The 23,589-nt window shown below is 44.5% G+C and overlaps 1 protein-coding gene across 2 annotated transcripts in view; it reads right to left on the bottom strand.

Annotated features, from left to right (window-relative positions):
- arhgap46a (Rho GTPase activating protein 46a) overlaps nt 1-22,283 on the bottom strand; it is a 30,092-nt gene extending 7,809 nt beyond the window's left edge. For both annotated transcript variants that reach the window (XM_026168773.1, XM_026168774.1), the window contains exons 1-3: nt 22,059-22,283; nt 10,781-11,287; nt 1,238-2,669 (exon numbers count right to left, since the gene is read on the bottom strand). In XM_026168773.1, the coding sequence (XP_026024558.1) occupies nt 1,238-2,669; nt 10,781-11,287; nt 22,059-22,072 (1,953 nt within the window). In that variant the 5' untranslated portion in view covers nt 22,073-22,283. The remainder of the gene's footprint in view (nt 1-1,237; nt 2,670-10,780; nt 11,288-22,058) is intronic.
- Between the last annotated feature and the right edge of the window lie 1,306 nt (nt 22,284-23,589).

Genomic DNA, 23,589 nt, shown 5'->3' with positions numbered 1-23,589 from the left:
GTTCCAGTGCATTCTTTGAAAAGAAAAGAACTCTAGCACTACATTTTCTAGAGTAGAGTTTTTGTAATTACACATAACCAGCTATAATCTATGAGTGACATAACAGCAGGTCTGAAGAACATTCCAGGACAGACTTAGGGGGCCTTGGCTGTTGTCAAGCAGACTATAGCTACAGTGGTACCAATAAGCCGTGGTACCAGTCCGCCTCGTAACTCCTTGCCAAACATGGGCCATATGGGCCACAGTGGCTCTCCTTCCTGACCAAGGGAAGCCATGTCCTGAATCTTTCTGGCCTGGCATGGGCCCCAGATGCCCAAGCACAGAGCTGGCATGTGAGTATACAGTACCTGCAGGGCAGGGCAGATGGACGGTGGTAAGAGGATGACAGCTATTGCTGGGATTGTGGCCATTATTGTCAGTGGTGCTCAGCCTGCTCACTGTCAAATGTCCTGGGGACATTTAGGCACTCAAGACTGGAATGTAAGAGGCATTACTCACAAAATCCTCTAATTTCTTCTCAAAGAAACGGATTAGGCCTATTGTTTTCATCCCAGACGCAACCGCTGCATCAAACATTAATCACTGTGGGTTGCAGAGGCGAACTTAAACGGCTTTATATAGAGATTTTAACATTTACGGATGCATGAGGTGTGTGCCTGTTGATTAGAAGAAGCAGACCTTGGAACTGGCTGCTATGCTACTTACATTAGTCCAAATAGAGGTCAGAAATTTGTTTTTCCATTTTCACAGCAATTTTTTATGGATACCTTTTAATAAGCCATAAGACCTCATAATAAAAAAAATACCAAATTATGTTTAAAAAAAAATATAACTGGACCTAATAGTAAAGAAGAATATTACTGCAAAATATTGTCTGTCACTCACAGCTCTCACAGAACATACAAACTTGATGATATAAAAGCAGCAGCTAAATATTCATTTGACAGTGAAACTGATTTATTTTTCCTCCTAAGATATTGATTCTCGACAAATATCAGTAACCAGCGCTCAAACTGAACAAAGCTTAATCCAAGCACACCTGCTGAGGAAAACAGACCACACAAAAACAGTTGATCTCTTAATCAAACAGGAAAGTATTATAAGCACTGGATAAGAGCCCTTATCTTACAATCGTAAGTAGTTGTTTGTAACAAAATAAACTTTTTGCTGTTTGCGTCACTCATTCACCAACCCACCCACAGACCCACAAATACACACAGAAACATAAGGGGGTTACCTGGGAGGGTGGTCCTGGGGTCTCTGGTGACGACAGGCTGGCCTGGCTATTGACACTCAACTCCAAGGTATCCACCTTTTCATAAGTTCTTTTCTGCCTCCCTGGCATTTCCAGAGGAGTCAGGGCTGGGTTGTCACAGGTACTTGCCCCTTTCATTGTCCGGGGGCCTCCAGTGAGGTCCTCTCGAGATGCGCACCTTCCTGCCGACCCCCGTCCCCCTCCTCCTCCGTACCACCTAAGTGAGTCTGCGGGGGAGCGTGTCCGAGCTACAACAACCCTCTCCCCCATCTCTGGATCCAGCCCTGCTCTCACCTCTCTCATTGTGTTGGAGCGACTTACCACCTCCCTCATTTCGGCCATCAACCTCTCATTGAGGGCGCACAGCTCCCCACTGCTGCCTACTGACCCTGGCCTACCTCCTGCACCACCACCGGCTCCCACCCTTCTCCTGCTCTTTCGCCTGAGACTCGGGGAGGGGCCAGTGGAGTAACCAGAGTCTTGATAGTTTGCTGTGGCCTGCGGGGTCGAGGAGGGGAAGTCCTGAGAGGCCTGGCTGCTCTGCCTGCTGTGCCGAGCCTCCATGGCGCGCTGCACAGTGGCCTCCAGGACCCGCCAGCTTTGTTTCTTGTCCAGTGAACTTGGGCCTGGCGTTCCTGGTTCCCTGTCCCTTAACTGACCTCGACCCTGCTGTAAAGAGTGAGTGTGGGGATGTGGATACGGTTGAGGCTGCGTCAATACAGGGTCTTGCCTGGAGGTAGGTGAAGGGGAACGCGTGGGCACAGGAGAGCTGGATAGAAGCCCCTGTTTGGGGTCCACGTTGACCATGTGCTTGATACACTCCAGGCCAGCTGGGCTGTAGTCGGAAGCAGAAGGATTTCTCTTGTGTCTGGACCCTGGATGAGATGAAGCAGGTTGCTGGAGGAGTCTGGGTTTCTGGAGACTATGGGTAGGTGTCAAACGAGACAGAAGTTGTCCATTGTACAAGTGTGCCCCCTCCACCTCCATGTCTGTGGGGGGTTCATCATATATAGGGCACTCCGAAACTGGCTCATCATAGATTGGAGCAGTGCAGCCATAATGGGGAGAGACGGGGCGTGGTGTGCTCGTCTGTGACCTGTGAAGGAGTGGACTGGGATGGCTACTGTCTGACGTCACCAAACAAAAGCTGCCGTTGCTGGCTTTTCTCAGGTGATGGGCCTGACGTGTGTCACCTGTCATTTTGCCGGAAGGGGCTGTTTTATATCCCTGTGCAGAGCTGAACTGTCCCCCTTGGGCCTTGTTGCAGGAGGTGTGGAGGGTGAAGGTATTGGCTTTATTTTGCTGGAGGTTTTGCTGGATTGCTGGGTTGGGCTGGGTGCGGCTCATGCTGTTCACCTTCACCAACATGGCTGCCTTAGAACCAGGTGCTGGCTGCCATCTTTGAGAAGTATCCCTGAAAAGGGGAAAACATGCACACAATGAGATCAGACAAATAATCAAGTCTAAATATAAACCCAAACATCAAGAGGCAGTAAAAATCATGTAATCATATGTATGCAGTCATACAGCCACTGGCTAGGTTTCCTCTACTCTGAAATATTCACTGCTGACAGGGCTGGGGAAAAAAATCTGCAGCAATCCACACATTCTTCTCCAAACATTTCACTGACCTCCAAATACTTAACTCCATTTTTAGTCTGGCAGTCATAATAGCCATGCCAAAGCATGAGACAATAACTTTAGTGTGTGTTGTAGCTAAAGAGGCTAAAAATAATGACTCTCTGAACATATTTCACTGAAACACATCCATTCCTCCTCACGCTTGTCTCAGATGTCTGGAGAACATAGTAAGTTCAGTTATGTGTAATATTTGATATTTTTAAGGATTGAAAAACATTTGAAACACTAGAAAAGCAACTGTGACCATGGGAAAAGAGGTTGATCTGAGAAAAGTCAGGATTGCAGCAGTGGGCAGATGATATCTTGACTCGGGTTCAAAGTGCAACTTACTTGAAGTTGAACTTGGCTGAGAGGCCAGGCTAACTTATAAACCAATGACCCACTGCTAATCCCAGCAATGTAAAACAATCTGCCATCAATCTGGTCACACTGTTCTGGTCTGCTGCTGCCTCATAATCTTCCACAGTAATCAGGACTTTTCATTCCACAGTTGATCAGAAACTTGCCCTCTTAAACCAGTGAGCGTCTAAAGCCGGCACTGTTGCACATACATGCATGCTTGGACACAGACGGTGCCTGGTCCGAGGAAGTCATGTGTAGCAACACTAAACAAACAAGCTCAGAGTATCTTCTTGCTTAATCAATGTTCAAAGAGGTAAATAAGTTTAAAGGTAGGCAAAGAACACTTACCCTCCTTTCCTTTAATCACTACTTAAGATTCAGCGGGGTAATTGATTACATCAAAGCTAATCGCCTTATGTCCCGGTAAATCCAACACAAACGCAGATCAGTGGAGAGACAAAACCAATGTTCAATGGCTTCCCTTTTCCAAGTGTACTGGGACTCAGAAGAAAGTCTGGCTGTAACGGCAGGAAGAGGACGCAGAGGGAGGAGAGAAAGAGGCAGAGGGACCCCCCCCCTCTCCACCCCACAACTCTGGAACAATACTTAAACGATTCCCCTGAGGTCCTCCAGCCAACGGCAAACTTCCTTTAGTTCTCCTAGCTACAGCTCAGTCCTCTCTCTCTTTAGACCCTGTGCCACCCTCCTCTATAGTGTGAGTCACACCATCTCAGCCTTTTGAATATAAACTTGTTTTCATCTTTGACCAGTCCCACAGACTCACCATGCGTGCAGAGCCTGTAAACAGCTGGGACTCAGCCACCTGGCCCCAGTGTCTGCCCCCCACGACCCAAGCACTGACGGAGGGAACGCCACAAGATCTCTGCATTCCCAAAAACAATCGAGACCCTTTACAGCCTAAATAAAAGACTCACAGACAGACACGTGTGAAGACGAGCTCTGATGGATGAGAATCACCCCACACCACCCAGTGGTGACAAGGTGACAGCTGTAAACATGTGAAACCCCTGTGTGTGCTCTTTGAAACAGTCCGTGTTTTCTCACTCTGGGGGAGGTGACACAAAAATGATTGCCACCTCAGTACGTGACACACAGGTGACGGTTTAGCACTGGTATGCTGTAGCAACACCTCTCACACATGAAACAGAGCTTTTATCACAACTGGTCTTCGTATATACACCAGTCTAAAACATTAATCTGTCTTCTGTATTCCTTCTGGGAGAGTCACAAACTTAATGAGGATTGACTCTGACATAGTAGTGACCACTACTTCCTGCCTGGGGAGGTTTGGAGAGAGGGTTTCTCCATATACAGTACAAACAGGAAATGCCTAATGCAATGTTCACATGCTGTGCCAAGGCCGGAAGAGGGCTTATAAAGACTTTCTAATACGTCTGACTTTATAGATGGAAACCAAATAATCTTTAGACCTAAGCAGCCCTGTACACTTTTCTTTATCTTCATGGTCAAAAGCCAACTTTATGTCAAATAAAATATTACCCTTTACTCCTGTATCCACACATTCAATAAAACACAACAACCTCTGATTAATTCAGCAGCATCCTTTCCCTTGTGGATTAAAACAACTGCCGACAGTTTGTAGAAGTGAACAACTGTCAAGATAAAAATAATAACAACAAAAATAAAAGCGAAACCTATCAGTTCTCTTGGCTAAGCTCTTCTTTCTTTTTTATTTGCCTGCTATTGTTCCACCCAGGCTCAGAAAAGGTGTAGTACATGCATCGTGTGCTGCCCTGGCGCATTATGTTAGATGCCAACAGGGTTCGGTGCGACAACCATCAAGTTCGTGCGGAGGCTCAAACTCCAATAGAAAAGCTGTACAGTGCTTTCCATCTCTGTTTAAAACCCTTAATCTCATTACACAACTCCAGCATTTGCATATCAAAACAGCTCTAGTGAGCTAAAGTATGAATATGACATCTGAACCAAATGAAAGACAAACACAGTAAAATTGTGAGAAACTACAACAGCAACAACTGGCTTAAATGGGAAGACTTTTGCTGGTGATGGCTGAGGGTTGAACAGACCAAGAGAGAATAGTGTGAGCATGTGTAAATGAGAAGGGGTGGGGATTAGTCGTGGGAGAGTGCAGCAAGGGAATGAGCGGGAAGGCTAGAATTCCTCAGGGCTCATTTAGGGGCCTTTGTGGCATTGTGGGGGAGCCTAACACAATGCATGGCTGTGCCATCGTCAGGGAAACGCCTCTGTCAACGACAGCCATTGAGATCAAGAAAGGGGAAGACAACGACCCATCTTCCACCTCTAGTCATTCGGGCTCTTACGTAACACTAAACAGGCCTGGACCTCATTTGAACAACAATCAAAGTTGTTTAAAAAGGGTGTGTTGCCTGCTGGTAGCCTGCTGGTCAGGTGTTTACTGAACATTAGCTGCAGGAGGGGATTATGCACAGCAATTTATCACAGTTGTTAGAAAGACATTATAATCATCATTGGGAGTGTAAGAGCTCTCTAGATTTATTAGAATCTACCAGTGTTTGCAAACAGGGAATTTCCATTTCAGCTACGTCATGGGCACAAAAGATAGCTGCATGCGACGCATGTTAACACATGAATAGCATACTGAATGCATTTGAAAGCCTTTCCATCAGTTAGCATGTGAGACTTACAAGAAGACAGAGATATGTAAAATAACACAAGGTTATTTTATTCTGCCTTTGTGAAAACAACTGCATAATCTGACCTGGGAAACAAATCAGCAAATTTGAATGAGTGTAAGCAGCTCTTTTGCCTCCCCCATATACACAGTCCAAGACACCCCTGTCACGTTTCTGAATACTAACATTTGTCCCTGTGATCTTCTGTGCTGCTACGGGAACACGGCTGTCAGGAGATCCATTTCTCTTTTCTTTTAAACATAGACTAACAGTTGTTGGAAAAGCCATCAGCTGAGTCATTTTGCCGGATATGGATTTGGAAGTTCTTATATTCCTCCTGAGAATAGTGGGGGTCTGAAAAGCACGGGTTATTATTAACATTGGCTGGACAGGAAGAGGAAATGAGGTCGCACAGGCCAAGCTTCTGCTACACAAACACCTCGGAGCACAGACCAATGGGATCACTGCGATCTGCGTGGAGGAAGGAAACTAAAAAGACAAAGATTCGCAGAGGACAATGCTGTATCCACTACGTCAGGGTTCAAAGCTCATTCTACGTCCCGCTTGTGAATAGCCCATCATATAAAAAAATAATTAAATTAACACACATGAAGAGCAAAGCTTTAAGCATTTCACTTCCTACAAGATACCTTGAGAGAGCCCAGTTGTCCTGAAACAGCTGAAGTGACGCACGTCCCTACTATGAACCAAGACGCCTACCAGCTGTGTCCGTCTGTGGCTCTCGAAGCCTGAACTAATGGGGAGTGCCGGGATAGGTCAAAGGACAACCACTAGATTCGTTCTGAGGGGAAAGTGTAAGGCCAAACCCAAGTAAATTCCAGAGAGACTCGCCCCAGGAATTTGAAAGTATATCTGCGACTCCTTTTCTGAGGAGTCAAATTATAGCACAGCGTGTATGACATTATTAAAACAGCTGCCTGTTCACACATCTAAACACACACACAGACCCTTTCATAGTCAGTCTCTAACAGTAAAAGATCAGAGTGATAAAATAAAGTACTATAGTGGAAACTCTTTAAGCAAAAAACCCAACAACCCATCTTTGATATTTCAAGTCATCTGAGAATCTGAGATAGTCAGAATTATGCCTCAAGCAGCTCACATGTGCTGCCTTGAGTTCTTTATGAAAACAGTCAAAATATACCATCACAGAACCCGAGAGGAAAGTTAACATTAAAAGGAAGGCTTCAATGATATCTCAAACAGAGCAAGAGAGACTTTTGTCTGTGTCAGCGAGACACACAAGACTAGCTCTGTGATTTAGTTCAAGAAAGCCATAAATGTATGGAAAACACAGAAGGAAACCGTAAGAGAACGAGCGTAGAATAAAACTAAACAAGCACCCTGTCGATGCTAACCAGACCAAAGTACAGGATTACAAGTTCAACCTTTTTCCCCACAGTATTACTTTTATGTAGATGTGGGGGAAAAAAGAGAGAAAACCTTTATTGTTACAGGCAGACTTACAACACCATCTGCAAAAATCTTTTAAAAAAAAGAGCTTACCACACCACGAGTGTAGAGATGAAACAAGTCTGTCCAGTATGTATGTTGTGGCTACATCCTCACAGTGGCAGGAGATGAAAAGCATAAGGAGCTTCTGCTCTGGCAGTCAACAGGCACACAATGTGTGACTCATTAAAAAACTTAAAAACGTTATCGACCCTATAAGACGTCTCCTCATTTCCTAAATAAACCCACTGGTGATTTCTCCCACATGATTCACTGCCAGTGAGTCACAACTATATGAGGGGAAGCCGGTTGTGCTTTTAGCCTTTTTATGCTTTTGCTTTTGAGTGTGTGGTTAATTTTGAAAAAATCCCTTTCAACAAATTCCCAACACAAAGTGAAAGAGAAATTTAAAGAAAACGTTTCCAGTTCTGTTTTTCACTTCTCATCAGTTCATGGGGAATATTTTTAAAAGTTGGTCCCCTGGCTTCCTGAAAATAAATCAGACTACAAGAAACCCAACATCCCTTTAAGTAAAGTCAGTGCACACTCGTAAAAGCAGCTGTGCCGACTCCTCTTTGATGTGTAGAAGCTTTGGTATAAGCTTGAACATAACTGCGTACACTCTGGTACTCAGATAGAAAATGGCATTTTTCTGCATCTTCACAAATCCAAAGCAAGGAAAGGCGACTTTTAAGTGTCTAATGTCAACGTGACATGCTTTGACTGAATTGCTGGTGCACCGCTATATCATTACAGGGCTAAATGAGAGGGCACATTCAAGTTATTGGGCGTTCTTCTCTAGTCAGCATACCTACACTTCCAGCTCAGAGAAAGCATTCAGTTGACTGAGGGGATAGCGGGGTTTTAAGAGAAAGCCTTTGTTCCTATTAGTGGTCTATTATACACCCCAGGGTGGCACGAGAGGCAAAAGAGTGCTGCGACCCTGATGTGAACCACCTTGGTTCATTTCTGGGTTGTCTGGCTGTCACGTGTCCTCTGCAGACTTATAACATCTTCCCAGCCTCAGCAGGTCTCCTCCATGGAGGGAGCCCACACACATACACTCAGGTCACACACACTTTCTAGAGTCAAATCTCCCACACATGTTACCTGGTTAATGACAGCACAGACCTGCACATGCATTAAACAGCTAAGTGAAATTCAAGACAGATGTTTTAAGCCATCTGGTATATGACACCTTTGTCTGCTGCATCATGAAAAGAGATCAGTTAGTCACGCCTTCCTGGCCATAACTGAAAGTAGTTGGCATGTTTATCTCTGAAGAGCTCGGTACTTCCCAGATGAGCTCTAGACTAAAACACTTTTAAAAAAAATTCCCATGACATGTGATAAGACTCGGCCAATGAGTAACAAATTGGGCACGCAGGTAGTTAGTTCATGTGCTTTCACTTCCTATGATCACAAACTAAGAAAAATACAGATATGAGCCACACAGTAAGAGGAAACTGTATCTATCAGGCTGGAATAATATTATAGTACAGGGTGTGTTGTTTGAAAACTTTGGAAACTATTTTGAACAGATTTATTAATAGCTTGAAACAAAAGCCCACCAGCAGTGGAAAAACTGGAACAGACCCATCTCTGCAATGTATAGCATTGTTTTCAAAGGTCAGAAGTGAATAAAAACCCTCTGAAAAAGGAAGAAAACTATGATGCAAAAACAGACCTAACGCAATGAACGCAATGTCTTAGGAAAGTGACAAGTTGTGACAGGTAGGAGAATGGCAAGAAAGGGAGAAAAAAAAAAAGATGGGTGTTAGATAAACTAGCTAAGCTCAAACTTTGGGTTGCTCGTTTATGGTGAAAAACAATATTCAGATTTGTTCAATATGTGCGCCAACATTTAAAACAATTACCAATCCCTTTCAGAGGTTCATACATTTAATGAGCTTAAAAACATTACTTTTAAGAGCTTATTTCCTCAAACTTGAAAGAAAATTCATATGAAAATAAATGGAAAAAAGTTAAGAGACCAGCAGAGGAGATCTGTGATTGTGGACAGAAGCCACATTGTGAAAATAAATGTGGTACAATAATCACTTTATCTCAATTATCTTGTTTTCAAAATACTTGAAATCCAGGATAAAATTTCATGACATGACTCCAACCCAACTCAAACCACTGTGCCTCCCCCAACTCTTCTTCTCACACATTTCTTCCTGTCATTATTAATAAAGTGCACCGCTAATTGAAGACAAGCATCTCTCAGAGTTTGTTTTTATCCATTTTGAGTTGTCACATTCTACCCTCTTTGTGTCTTTTGTCGTGGTTTCTCATTACCTGCTAAGAGACACAGGCTGGTGAGCACGTGATGGGCCATATGGCTAAGTAGGGTATCAATCCCCAGTGAGCTAAAGACTCCTGATCCTAACTCGGCTGAACACAGCTGGCCAGTGTTTTAAGAAAGACAGAAAGGGTTCTGGGAAAGGTTGAATCACTGGGGCAGAGTGGGACCCTGTGAGGAGTTTTAACACTGCCCACACACAAAAAACAACGGGGCCGCCAGCACTGCCGTTCAGCAGCAACGCTTAACTAATTAGTTTCCCCACCAGCTTTAATTACTCTTAAAGGGTCAAAGGAGCAAACTCCTGAAGGCAAAAGTGTGGCAGAAGCAAAGCCTAGAACCACAGAAACCTGGCAGGGTCAACCTTGTTTACAAGCAGTTCGAATATAGTGGCTCTGCTTGTTATTAACCACAGACAACACTCTCTCACATGCCTCTCATGCATGCACGTAAGAGGCGTTACAGTCTATGATAACCAGGGGCTGAAATTTGTTTTAGGAAAATGAAATGAGGGCTGGGGCAGAGAGGAGCAGAGCGCAGTGGAGCAGGGTGGCGGTGAGCGCACAGAAGGACACTAAGATGGCCTCAGTGGCCATGTGCCAGGGGAAACAGAAGTGGCATGTGTGGAATCCAGCTTGGAGGGAAGAGACGGTGGTTTGGATGAGGCCACAAAGCAAAGCACATGATGGGGTCTCTGAATGACTTACTGTTAGGGCCCGTTCTGCACCAGTAACCCTAGCGTGAGGGGAAATGTCATGCTCTGTAATATAACTGACCATTTTCCCCATTTGGTAGCGATTTGCTGAAATGGCTGAGCATGGTTCACAGGCAATACTATGGAAACATGGGACATATGGAATGTTCAGATAAGTGAGAATGAAAACAAGAAAGCAGTTTGAGTCCAGCCCAAGTGGTCAACAGTCAAAATAATCCTGCAAGTTCTCATAGCATAACCGTTTGAAAGCCTTTACAATTGGGTATGGCACATGCACTGATGGCTATCACATTGCACCACTTTTCTCTAGGTAATATGAGCCGCTAATGATTAAGCACAATTCTCTTTCCAGACATGCTGTAGAAGGCTACTTAAGGTTTAGTCAGGCTTACCTCTGCGGGTCTTTACCACCATCTGTGCTGTGTTCGGTGCTGCTACCATCTCCCTGAGATCTGCTGTCTGCTGCCAGGTCCAGCTCAGGGTTGGCAGTTTCGTCGTTGGACTCCAAGGCTCGAGGGAGAGGGCTGTCCCTGTCCCGCTCAGGTAGAGGGGTGCAACGCCCCTGGCTCCCTACGCTGCTGACACTCCCTGAGGTCCCATGGTGGTGCCTATCCACACCCGCTCCAGGCTGCCTGGCCTCGCTGCATCGTTTCATGGCCTGCAGCTGGGAGAGGGGCACTATATCAGCTCCCTGGGGTCGATGCCAGACTGTGCGGCGTCCTGCGGAGTTGTAGTAGTAGAAGCGGCCACTGTGGGGGTCAAACAACTCCCACCACTGGTTGCCGTCTGCCTGGCGGACAGAAACACCAGGCGGAGGATCCCAGCCGCATTCGCCAGTGGTTAAATTCACATACATGCGCTCACCGGAGCGTGGCTCCAAGATCTCCACCCAATCACAGCTGAAAAGAAAAGAAACAAAAGCACAGAGAGAAAAGCTGTTATTAGATGCTTAAAATGGCAACAGATCACCTACAGGATATGAGGACATATTAGAGGCCACATGCCTGAGTACTAATCAACTCGACAAGCAGTAAACAACTCGCACTGTTTGACAGACGAGAGGCTCGAACCTGCCCACTTGTCCATATGGAGACTGTGTTAATGTCCCTGTTCCCTACATGCATCCATCTGTATGTGTGTGTTAGCGGTGATGTCATCTCTATGCAGTGGAGCGGCAAAAGCGATGGCGCAAATATGTATGTCCCGAGTAAGGAGACAGGTGGACATACTCAGTGAGGCACCAGGCACGGAGTCAGCAGGGCCCAAAGAGAACCATACGCTCCGAGTGCTACTAACGCAAAAACCACAAAGCTCAACTACAATCACAGACTGACAACAGCCAGCTCAGCACAACACACGCAGACAACGAAAACAGAGACAGTGCAGAGAAGAGGGAGGGGGCAGAGGCAGAGAGAGAGAGAGAATCAGAGTAAAAGACAGCCCTGTTTGCATAAAGTAATAAGGCAAAAGGGTACAGATTAAGAGGAAAACAGATGACATATGCAGAGACCCTGAACTGAATTTCAGTGAAATGACAGGACACTACGTTAACGAGTCGGACACTGAAATAGTATTAACATGCTACATTAAGGTTATGTGGTGTAGCTACAGTACCTACATAAAATCAGCGTCTATAAATAAGTCGGACCTTAGCTCGCTGTTTCTATATATCCAGGTCATGCAACTCTTTAGTGAGCTAGTTTATGTCTCCTTTGATCTAGTTCCCCAAAGGAGACCTTAACTGTGTCAGCAAATCCATGTGGGAACAGGAACGCTACAAACAGCCACGAGGAGACCGTTACCAAGGTTCAGCATCACAGTAAACGTCTAGACGAGAGCCAAAGGAAGGACTCAAAATAAACTCACAAGGCGCCTTTTTCTTCTTGTACTGAGCACTTGAGGGTCCTGGCAAGGTTAGGTCTTTTCTATTCTTTAGTGTCCCACCTAACACTAGTCTAGTATCTTTGAGAGCAAAGTATCAGTTGGGGAGGAATTAGTGTCACAACAATCTGGTAGAGGCTTGGATATTTTCCCAGCTTTCTTAGGATAGAAAAGCTTTTCTTCTCCCTGTCACGGTTGTTAGAGGTACGACTCCACCATCCAGGCTACCTGGGATGATCAGAGCAGGCAAGAAGCTTAGCAGGGATAAGACTGCCTACAATGTTCACCAAATATCCACATTTGCTTCAAGGCGCCTGCCAAAACAACCCTGTGTGCAACCCTGTCTCAGAAACAGAGACAGAGGAGCACGGTGCCAGGCAGCTCTGCCACATTTACAATGTCACCCAGTTGGCCGAAACTCACTGGGACGAACAGCTGTTCCCTGTTAACACTGATGTACCTGTTCATCAAGCATAACGTATCAATCACTCTCTTATGTGCTGCCAGAAGGAGCCACAGGCTCTTCATATCTTGATTTAACAACCAGGTAAACATAGAAAGGGCATGGAGAGACTATAGGAGCCTTCCACATACTGTCTTCCCATGTGTCCCAGTGCTTTATGCTGGGAAACCATCTGGTCCAATCCTTCACAGCAGTCAAGCAGCGCTAACCTTAGTCCACTCAACAAGCAGGTTCTATTTATACAGCATTTTAACTCTACCTGAGATCAGAGCAAGCAGAAACTCAAAAAAAGGGAAAAAGACACGACTGTATAGAGCAGGGAACTGACTACAGTGTGTCTCCCCACAACGAGACGCAAGTATTACAAAATTATTTTCTGAGCGATGAGATCCACAACACTTAATGGGCGGGAAGCCTTGCAAATAATGGGGGCATTCAAAGCAGAGGCCAAACAGTCAATACCACCCCACACATACCAGAGCCTTCATCCTTTCACTGCTCCTGTCTGTATTCCAAAAGAGGCGTTCCCAAACCGAGAAACTGATCTTCCCATGCCGCATTCCCTGTTATTCAGTTCGGTGTTTGTCATTATTCTCTGTAAATGGAGTGTTTGGATGCAAATAAACCTATTTCTTACAAACTGCTGAGTTTCAAGTAACATGTTTCAAGTAAGCCGACACGGCATTTTTGTGTGTGTGTGTGTGTGTGTGGGGGGGGGGGGGGGGGGGGGGGGGGTTTATCTCCCAGTGTCCCACAGCTGTGATGACGGTGAAGTAACCAGCATGGGATTTTGCATAATGGCCTGCATCCTACACACCCTGACAGGACACGAGGGTTTCATGGTGCACTGTGAACACCATACATGACAAGTTAAGCAGCACGGGGTGTAGCTGTTTCATAAGGACTGTTCCCTCTGGGTAAATAAACAGCAGTTAGAGCTGAGAGCGAGCCTGCTGTGCTCTGTTGACACGACCTGATAAGCAGGAAGAAGGGCCGTGTTCAGGTTTTGAAATCATTTTGGGGAGCACTCAGAAAACAGAGACACAGCCATTACCTGGGTTTGCCTAATACAATGGCACTTTTCTTCAGTGGGACATACCAGGAGTGAGGTCGAAACACTTTGATTTCTCACTAAAATGAATGAAAATGAATATTTATTCACTTGCACCAAAGAAAAACTTTAAAAAAAAATGAATAAAAGTGGACCAACTAACATTAACAGGATCCTCTTTGATACACATTTCTGGTGAAAAGTTGCTTTATGTGGTGCCATGTAAATCAATCTGAGCCTGCACAGCTTTATGTGGTCTTTCTGCAGAAGAAGCAGACAGAAAAGTATAGAGCATGACTCTCCAAACAACTGAGGCAATCTGCCTCACGCTGTAAATGTTCATAAATGGTTTGGAATGCAGTCTGCACAAGCTCAGTGAAGTTTAACTCCAAGAGGAATGTTTTATATTGATCTAAAATTAACTTGTTACACACATGGACCTATGACTAAAGCATACAGCACCCGGTTTACCTCTGGGGAGACTCAATCTAATTGAAGCAGACCTTTATGCCACAGGCCCATGTTATGACTTTGCGCACTCTGTAACCAGGAGTTGACTGCATTCAGTAAACACTTTTTGGTGGGGTTAGATTACAGATTGCAACATAAAGAATAGTGTTCATGGACAGTCTAAGGTGCCTGGAAAGAAAGCGACTGGACCTTTTTATGTTTCTTAAAGACGGTTCACCCCTCATTCAAGAAACTTCTATTCCTCATAAATAGACTTTTTAAACTGCATCGGTTTGCCTCTTCACGTGATGCCCATTGGCAGAAAGTTTTGTGAAAATATATGAAAAATCAAGTATGAAATTCCTCATCCTTTATATTCCGATGTGTGATAACACATTACAAGGTCTCTGTCTCCCATGAGGAGTCTAGGAGGACCTTCAGGAGCCTATGGTTATCCACAGTAACTAAGAATAAAACTTGTCAAAGTGTGAATAAAGACTATGCAAACATAGCCCACCACAGAGACCAAGAGGCCAAACCCGAAACACGAAAACACCTTCTTGACCATCAAGTCGCTCACATTCACATAGTGCCAGTGGCTTTTTTTTTTCTTGAAGGAGAACTACTACATCTATCATCCATCATCCACAATTTACAGTCATCTCCCAAAATAACTAGAACTGAGAGCGGTTTCCCAGAGTTAGGGAAACAACAGAATATAGCTCATGGAATCTGCCCCATTGTTCAAAGGCAGCGCCAAAGTGTAAATGGCACTTTTCCCAGCAGCGGTAAACACAGAGGACTGGACAATGCATTCACTGGAAATGGGGCAGCAAGCAAACCTTGTGTCATTGTGCAGCTTTGGGTTTCAAACAAACTCAAATGCTAGTGTGGTTGTTGATTTCATCAGAAAGATAAACCATATAGAAAGGAGAAAAGATTGTTTTCCCCGGGTGGTGGAGAGTTTAGACTAAGCGTTGTGTCATCAGATAATCTCATAACGACTGAAATGCTGTTTTATGCTTCTGTGCTATTGTGGCATTCCTGATGGAGCGATAGCACACCTTCAGAAACACGGTGCTAAGTGAAGGTTTTAGTGAAATCACTGGTCCATAAACTAGACAAAACTAAGATAACAACCCAGTGAGACAATTATGCTCCCATCTATCACGCTGTACTCTTAAAAGGTAACCGCCAACCTTTTTCAGCAACCAACTATTCTGAGCTGCTGCTGCTCTACTGTTCCTTGTGGACCGAAGCAGGCGGAGCGCTCGCACAGGGTCTGCCATTCATCTAGGAAACCATACCACTCCGGTCACAGCAACAAGTGCCAAGGTCCCCCCTTGCCGGTATATTTACAGAGCTGCTCTTTCCTATTTAGAGACATAAAACATCCTTTCTCCTCAGATACTGGCATAAAAATAAGTCCTCACTCTGCAGAAAGGAAGAAATTCAAAATCACTTGGCTGCACACACCCAAAACTATAAACCTAAGTCTGAAAATGCTGTGAGGTTGGATGAAATGTAAATAAAAATACAACGCAATGATTTGCAAAACTCATGGCCCATATTTTATTCACAACAGACCACAGAAAGCGTTAGATATTGAAATCGACACCTTTAAAAAAAAGCATATGAAAAATGCAACACAACTCATTTCAGGATATAAGGACAAAGCCATGTTTAGGACTGTGTTATATCCCTGTCTTGAGAACTGAGGAGACCAGCTGCTGGACATTTGGGAGAAGAAAGATGTCGCATTATCTGATTGAGGCTTCTAGATGCTCAACTGTCCTGGGGTCTTCTTTTGTGTCTGACCTGCACAAACTCATATTTTTCATTTCATAATGTGACAAATGTTTTCAAGTGGTGACAGGTCTGGAGTACAGGCAGGCCAGTGCAGCACCCAGACTTTTTTACTATGAAGCAGTTGTGTTGGAATAGGTGCAGTGTGCAGTTCAGCATCGCCTTGCTGAAATATGCAGTCTTGCCTGAAAAAGATGTTCATCTAGATGGGATGTTTTTGGCAGATCAGTAAATTGGCCTCGAATATTCTTTACTTCAGAGAAACTCTAAGATGGACATTTTATACCTAATAATGTTAACTGGCAACAGGTTAGTTACAAAATGTTGCTCCAGTTGTTTCCAGTTAGGTATTCAGCTTTTTCCTCCCATCCCATCCAATTCAGAATGAGCCATTTCTGTTCATTTAATTTTTGGGGGTTTATTGTGAATAAAATATGGGTTTATATCATCGCATTCTTTTTTTTTATTTACACTTCACAAACACTCCCAAACTATTTCAGAATTGGGTTAGTATTAAACATTTTGCAACTGTGAGAAATCTCTGGTGATTTACTGATACAGAGCAAGCAGAGGCCTGTACCTCAATATAATGCATGGAGGGACCTGCCAAAAGACTTGTTTGATTATGTATAAACCATGTACAAAGTCTATTCAGCAATGCTGCTAGGCAACCTGCTTATCTAAATATTGTAAAACAACAGCAGTGACACGGGCTGACTGCTAAGAGCTTGGCTGGGTTTCCAGTAGCTGTAACTAACAGAGAACGTAACCATAAACCGGGCACGTTGAGTGCTGTACCACTTTCCCTGTACGAAGCAACTTAAACACGTGCAACTACAACAAAACTCAGATCAAACAAATAACCCAAAAACAAACAAACAAAAAAACAACATTATTATCATTTAACGCATCTGACTTTAAGCTTTATCACAAGTATACTGAGTGTCCATTGTTGAAAACTGAGCTGTGGCAAGGTGTACGTGGCTAACCATTGTGGAGGATGTGGGAGCAGACTCCACCCTGGTAACCAGAACAATAACAGGGAGAAGGGAGCGTGTACATGTTTTAGATGACAGAAAAAAATGTCCTGCACCTGTCACTAACACATTCTTTCAGCCTTTTGTTTAACACCTCTCGTTCCTGCCGTGTCACCACAAGTCAGAGGTCAGTAAAACACATGGCACAATTTCTCTGTGTGCACTGAATGTATGTATGTGTGTGTGTATATATATATATATATATATATATATATATATCAACAAGCAAATTGGCAGTTTGTTTGAGAGGAATAGGCTCCTGCAGCCCTCATTAAAGCTAATGCCAAGGTTTAGGATGCTCTTAACTCATCTTATACTCAGACTTTAACTGTGATGTCTTTTGTACTGGGGACCCACAGGGCTCCACAGCACCCACCCAGTTCTCTCCTGCGTACTGTGTACAATACCACATCACTCTATAAACCCCAAGTTTATACTATGGCTACTCAGATGATCAAAAGGTTGTGACTTTTAAAATCCTGCTTAGGTTCCAGATCTTCTCTCTGCTCCCCTTTTCCTCCTAAACTTGGCAGCAGTTGTCAGTGTCACTTTCTTACTCGCCGTGTGCTGACATGGGGAAACAAGTTTGGAGGGGTATGTGGGAGTCACCTTTCACAGAGGGACACGTGAGACGCACTGGAGCCGACCTTATACGACTTGACCCAGGAACCAAGGCAGGCCAGGTGCCAATGAGGGGACGAGAGGTAAAGAACCTTAAGACCAAACAGCGGGGCAGCTAAAGCCTGGCATAGAGAGGAGACGGCTGGTATGGGAAGATGAAGATAAACAGGGGGTTAGACTCCTGAACGCACCCTATTATTTGATTCACTTCCAAAAAGTCCTGCAAGGGTCAAACAAACTGGGATAGACAGAAGACCTCCCCAAAGAAGTATACAGACCCTTTATACGTGCCTAGGTAAAAGGAGAGTTGCTGATAGTTCCTGTTGCAAAAGTAAAAGTTAGCAAACTGAACAGCAACAGCTGACAACAACCCTAACTTTGCTTTCTTTCTACATTTTTGTAAACAAAAGCAGCACCATTCTGCTTAAAGTGACTTCTCAACCACTATATGTCGTCATCACTCAGCCCGGGTGAGTAAACCTAATTCCAAGAACCTCATTGTCTCGTATCACCTGAGAGCAGACTGCCATTTCTGAGTTACCGCAATGACTCAGGTACAACTGCACAAACCAGACGGTCCAGTTTGGTCTGTGTGCAGCATGATCACCCTGCACGAACTGAGCTGAACATGGGTCTTTTAAAACGGTGGTATTGGGGGGAAAAAGAGCAAAGCTGACAAACAAAAGATGTTGACTGCTTCTAAAACTGGAGGGCACAAACACACTCATCTGACTTAGGAGTCTGAAAAAAAAATGTCTTTTTACCACAGCTGTATACAGCACACAGGCTCTTTGGGAACAGAAAATCAGTAGTACACAGTTGACAAGAAAGTCCCGCAATGACTCAGCTTCATATGCATTACAAAGCCTGTGAAATGCACCCTATTCTGAAGCCTGTAATAGTACAAAACAATGCTGAGTATTGTCGGATCAACAGGCAGACTTCATTCAATTCTTTGTTGCGTCCACACAGGGGATCACAGCCAACGAGTGCTGCGATGAGGCGGAGCTTGAGACATGTATAGGAGATGTGGGGGTGACCTCCTTCAACAGCTGCCCTAATCCATGACTAGAAACGGCTTCCCCTCTCTACTGGCGCTGGATTAGACTGGATCTCACAAGGTCACACAGCCAACCTTCAGCAAGGCCAGTTTTTCCCATGCTGCGTTCCAACTACCAATTTTACATGGCCCCCCAATTCATTCCATATAGATGCCAAAGCATTCACCCCCCTCCACACTGCAACAAACCGATTCTTCATGAGGAACGAGATAAAAAAAAAAGCCTACCTCACCACCAGCTCCAGGAGAACATTTTTGTGTTAGCTGTTAAATGTTACTTCAGATACCCTTGCTGAAATCCGCCTACAAGCTAAATGCAGAGAAGCGGCTCTCTGTGATTTCTCTATGGGGAGTATTGTCTTGTCCCACCATCTTGCCACGAATCACCCACGAATGCTGCAGCTCAGCAGAAATGCCGGGAACTTCCGGCCCCCTTACTGCTCTGCTGAACACTCACTGTCTGTCCGAGGTGACACTCAGCCAAAGGGTCAATAAACTCCCTTTCAGAGAGAGCAAGGTCTGCCCAAACACAAGTCCCCGTCCTTCCTAAAAAAAACTTCAGCCCTTCCCTTAGTTCAGGGGTGGGCAACTCCAGGCCTCGAGGGCCGGTGTCCCTGCAGGTTTTAGATGTGTCCTTGAACCAACACAGCGGATTTAAATGGCTAAATTAGCTCCTGCAGTTCTCCAGAGGCCTGGTAACAAACTAATCATGTGATTCAGGTGTGTTGACCCAAGGTGAGATCTAAAACCTGCAGGACACCGGCCCTCGGGGCCTGGAATTGCCCACCCCTGCCTTAGTTGGAGGGTGCTTCTGAGGTCACATAAGACTCTGGACGAGAGCGAACATGTGCAACAGAAGCTGCAGCATCAGGGTGTTTACCACATAGAAGATAGCCTTTCTATCAGCACACCAGCTGTCAGAGTGGGAACAATGGGGTTACTTGTCCAAACACACACACAAAAAAAGAATGACCCTATTACGAGGTAATTGTGCTTAATAACCACAAACATTCATCTCTAAACATTATCTTGTAAAATCATTCAGGGTTATCGATGAATACATATTGTGCATCGGCCCTTTTATATAAAATAAACTCAAGAATTCCACCTGTGCTATCTGGGTGCTGTCAAAACAGCAGTTTTTATTAGTATCTGACCTGCTTGCCTACAACCACCAGCAGCAGCAGTTTGTAACTTCATTTTGGTCTAAGCCCACACCATCCCCCGCGAATCCTCCCCCTGCTGACATGACAAACGAGGCCAGAGTCTAATCCCAGAGCGCAGCTACAGGGTAAGCAAGGGGGTCAGCGAGGAGCCACGCAGGAAAGGAACGTCCGGATTGTCCTCTAGAGGAAGTGAAGGTGCAGACGGTAGACTCTCTAGGATTAGAAATGCAGAGCAGGCCAGTGAAGATGTTAACGCCAGGCCCGCGCAGGCCTGAGGGGAGGAGTGGATTATGATTTAAGAGGCCATCGCTGGGGCTCAACGTGTAGGGAAGGATTAATATTTCACTAACAACAATAGATCTTCAGGTCGTGGCAGATTCTTTGTGTTCAATGTGTTAATTGCACTTTGTGGGTTTCATTTGCACCTTAGCTCACTGACGTTACATAAACTTGTTCACCTCTTTTAACTCTTGAATTTGTGTCATAGACCTAAAAAGTACAACAGGATATTAAGCCACGTAATGATTCTGAGCGACGATGAGCATCTGGTTCAAACCAGTGGATGCCTGCGATTTAAACCTGTCTGTAATCCCCACAGTTCGCAGTGTGAGTGGTTGCTCAGGTACAGATAAATTTGTTTGGACAAATCACCTTAACCTCATTACAAAGTCACTGTGGCAGGCCACAGAGAATCAAAGTCAGGTGAAAAGTGCGTGCTGAGTGTTAAGAGCACTGATCCTCAAGGGATCAGAGAAAGGAAAGGAGTGAAAGCTGGAAATGTGTACGTTGAAGCTAATGAAATCACAGCGATTATTAACAAACCATGACTCATAACATGTCAGTGCAGGACAGGCTTCACTTCCTGTCAACAGGCAAACAAACTTCCCTATTGTCTGTCTGGGATGGACGTCCGGTCTCTTCTTTGCAGAAAGCACCGTTTAGAGTCATCTTGTTGAAGGGGATGTGTTGCTTGTTCTCGATTGTCTGCCCACTGTTGTGAGCTTGCAGAGTAAACACCGAGACAACATCCTCATTTTCAACTCTGGTTCCTACATCTCACAGAAAAAACTCATGAACTATGGAAACTTTGACCAAACGACATCGCTGTCCTCTGTTATAGTATCTCATCTATCTCTTGCAATTTGCTGAGCAGATAGAGAAATTTACACCAACGCCACGCAAATGCAAACACGCAAATGCAAACAAAAGTCATCAGATGAGCACCAGCTGGGCAGGGAGATGGTGAAAACTGCTGCGCCCAGGAAGTCAGGTTGGCATGCCCTGCCAAAATAAACAGCTTTAGGCTATATAAATGACAGCTGACTCGAAAACTTGCTCGTCAGCTACTGTCTAATGGACTGCACTCAACAGCAGATACAGGACGAGGAATTGGACTTTTTACTGCATGTATCACAACACTAAGGAGTTCCCATATGAAAATCTGTAGCCAAAGCAGTAAGTGACTTTAAATAGACCGTGGGGACTAAAGCAAGCAACCGATGAAAGCTAAACAAAGTTTTAATGCACATCTGCAGTGAAAACAGATGGCGAAGAAATTAAGACACGTGGAGCTGAATCTGAGAGCCACAGCAGTAGTAGAAACAGGAGCAACAAATGGACTGTGGAACATTTGCCCTCTTTTTGGGTTACCGGGCTCCTAAAACCACAGCAAAGAGCTAAGCCCGTGAAGCCCATTTGGAGACTAGATAGAATTAAGAAGTAGCCTCCGTCTCCCACCACAGCCACCACACTGCAGCTTCTCCCTACAATTAAAAACTTTGGGCGGATGTGTCAAACCTTTGCCACCTAGCTTCCCATGATAGGCGTTAGCGAGCTACAGTGTAATGTTTTACTTTTAACTCACCGACGATAGATAATAATTAAAATCGAAAATAAAAAAAAGAATAAGAACATTTCGCGGTTTAAATAATCTGTTAAACTTAGAAGTCACCCCTAACAGACTTTGGTAGATATTTTAAAAAAACGTTTTATTTTCAAAGGTTTTAAAATACCCACAGAGGCTTAAAATAATGTTACTATCCCGCGAGCTGCGGCTCCGGTTCAGCGTCGGCGGCTTCTAAACTTTCTCCACTTCATTTCGCGCCGCTGTGAAATTAAAGAAAGAGTCTGCTTACCTTGTCCCGGCCATGCTCTTCACATTTTAAACGAGGCTCCAGCGAAAGGAACTGTACAGTTGTTGTTGTTGTTTTTTTATCTCTTCTTGCTTGTAAGGTTAGTTTTGTGAGCGCACTGAACTGTCCGAGCAGTGAGTAGTACGGGACGGCTCTCCGGTGGCAAATCCCGTACGCAGTCTCCGCCTCTGCACGTGAGTCATAGGTTGCGATGGGGGTCACCCAGTCTGCACCCCCACCCAGTCTGCTCCCCTCCCTCTTCCACGCCACACCACCCATCCTGAAGCCTTTCGACTGGCTTTCTGGAAAAAGCGGCACTTTTTTAAGATAGCCAAAACATTTAAAGGCTCAGCTGGCTCAACAAAGTAAAGTGATAAGATGTTAAAGGTTAGAAGGGGGTTTTTGTGTGCCAACTTACACAGGAACTTCAATTCACTTCATATATTAAGTTAAATAAAACTAAGGCTGCTATTTTTTAACAAATGCGGTCTATTTATTAGAAGGTTTGTTAAGCAAGCAACAGATTTGCATTGCATGACACAGCTGAAATACATTATTCGATTCATATGTGAAAATTCAAGAGTAGTTGTGTCTAATATATAATCTATATTCTCACTGGCTCACCCTTTGACCAGTCCCTCCCACTTTTTTTCTGACTGCTGTGAAGGCATGTCCAGGCAATGCCCTCAGCACAGTCAGCATCGTGCACAACAGAGAGCATGTGCAGAAGAACAGGCGATAGCCAGTACTACTAATTGTTGTTCATTAACTTTTGGCCAGAGAAGCTGTTGCATGCTCTTTTTTAAAGTTACCTGGCTAATTTAGTGCAATACCTCCACCTAGACTCTGGTTTCTTTAGGGCAGGTCTGACTGAAGGGCTTTGCTTGCACAAAGTATCAAAGCGGATAATCCTGTGCTTTCTCTTAAAAAGCAGCGTATTAATGTTTTTGGAAATTGTTAGAATAGAATAGAATAGTCTTTTATTGCCATTGTTCATCTGGTTATTTAAACTGTGTCTTAAACTACATTTTAAGACAAAGAAAGAATATTGTCTACTTCCACAAATCTATAATAAAATCAAAATATACCGTGGCTATTTTAAAGGCACAGTGTGTAAAATCTTGCCTAGATGTCAGTAGATTGCAAACTGCAGACAACTGAATCCTCTGTGGTGGCTGCCATGAGACAAATAACTCACCCTGCCATTTCTTCAGCCAGGTGTCCACGTCTATACATTGTGGAAGAGCCTGCAAAACTTTGTGAAAGGAGTCTGATAGGAGTCAATGGGTCTGTGAAGCTCACTTATGCCCGATGACAGTGGTGAGTTGTTGAGGATATCCTGAACCTTTCTGTTGGTAAGACTGCTGTTTTCGTTGCTGCTCTAATCAAGTAATCAAGCTGTTTATCAGAGGAAAAGTGAGAATTTTAGGACAGTCAAGCATAAAAGTAGCAAAATGTTAGCTTATAAGCAGCTGTTGTTGTTTAGCTGGGTCTTCTCAGCTGTCCAGAGATGGAAGAGTGGCATGTGTAATCT

This window comes from Astatotilapia calliptera, chromosome 5 (assembly GCF_900246225.1).
Source record: "Astatotilapia calliptera chromosome 5, fAstCal1.2, whole genome shotgun sequence".
Classification (NCBI taxonomy): Eukaryota; Metazoa; Chordata; class Actinopteri; order Cichliformes; family Cichlidae; genus Astatotilapia; species Astatotilapia calliptera.
Note: the sequence above shows the minus strand (reverse complement) of the source record. Positions and strands in the feature narration are given on the sequence as shown.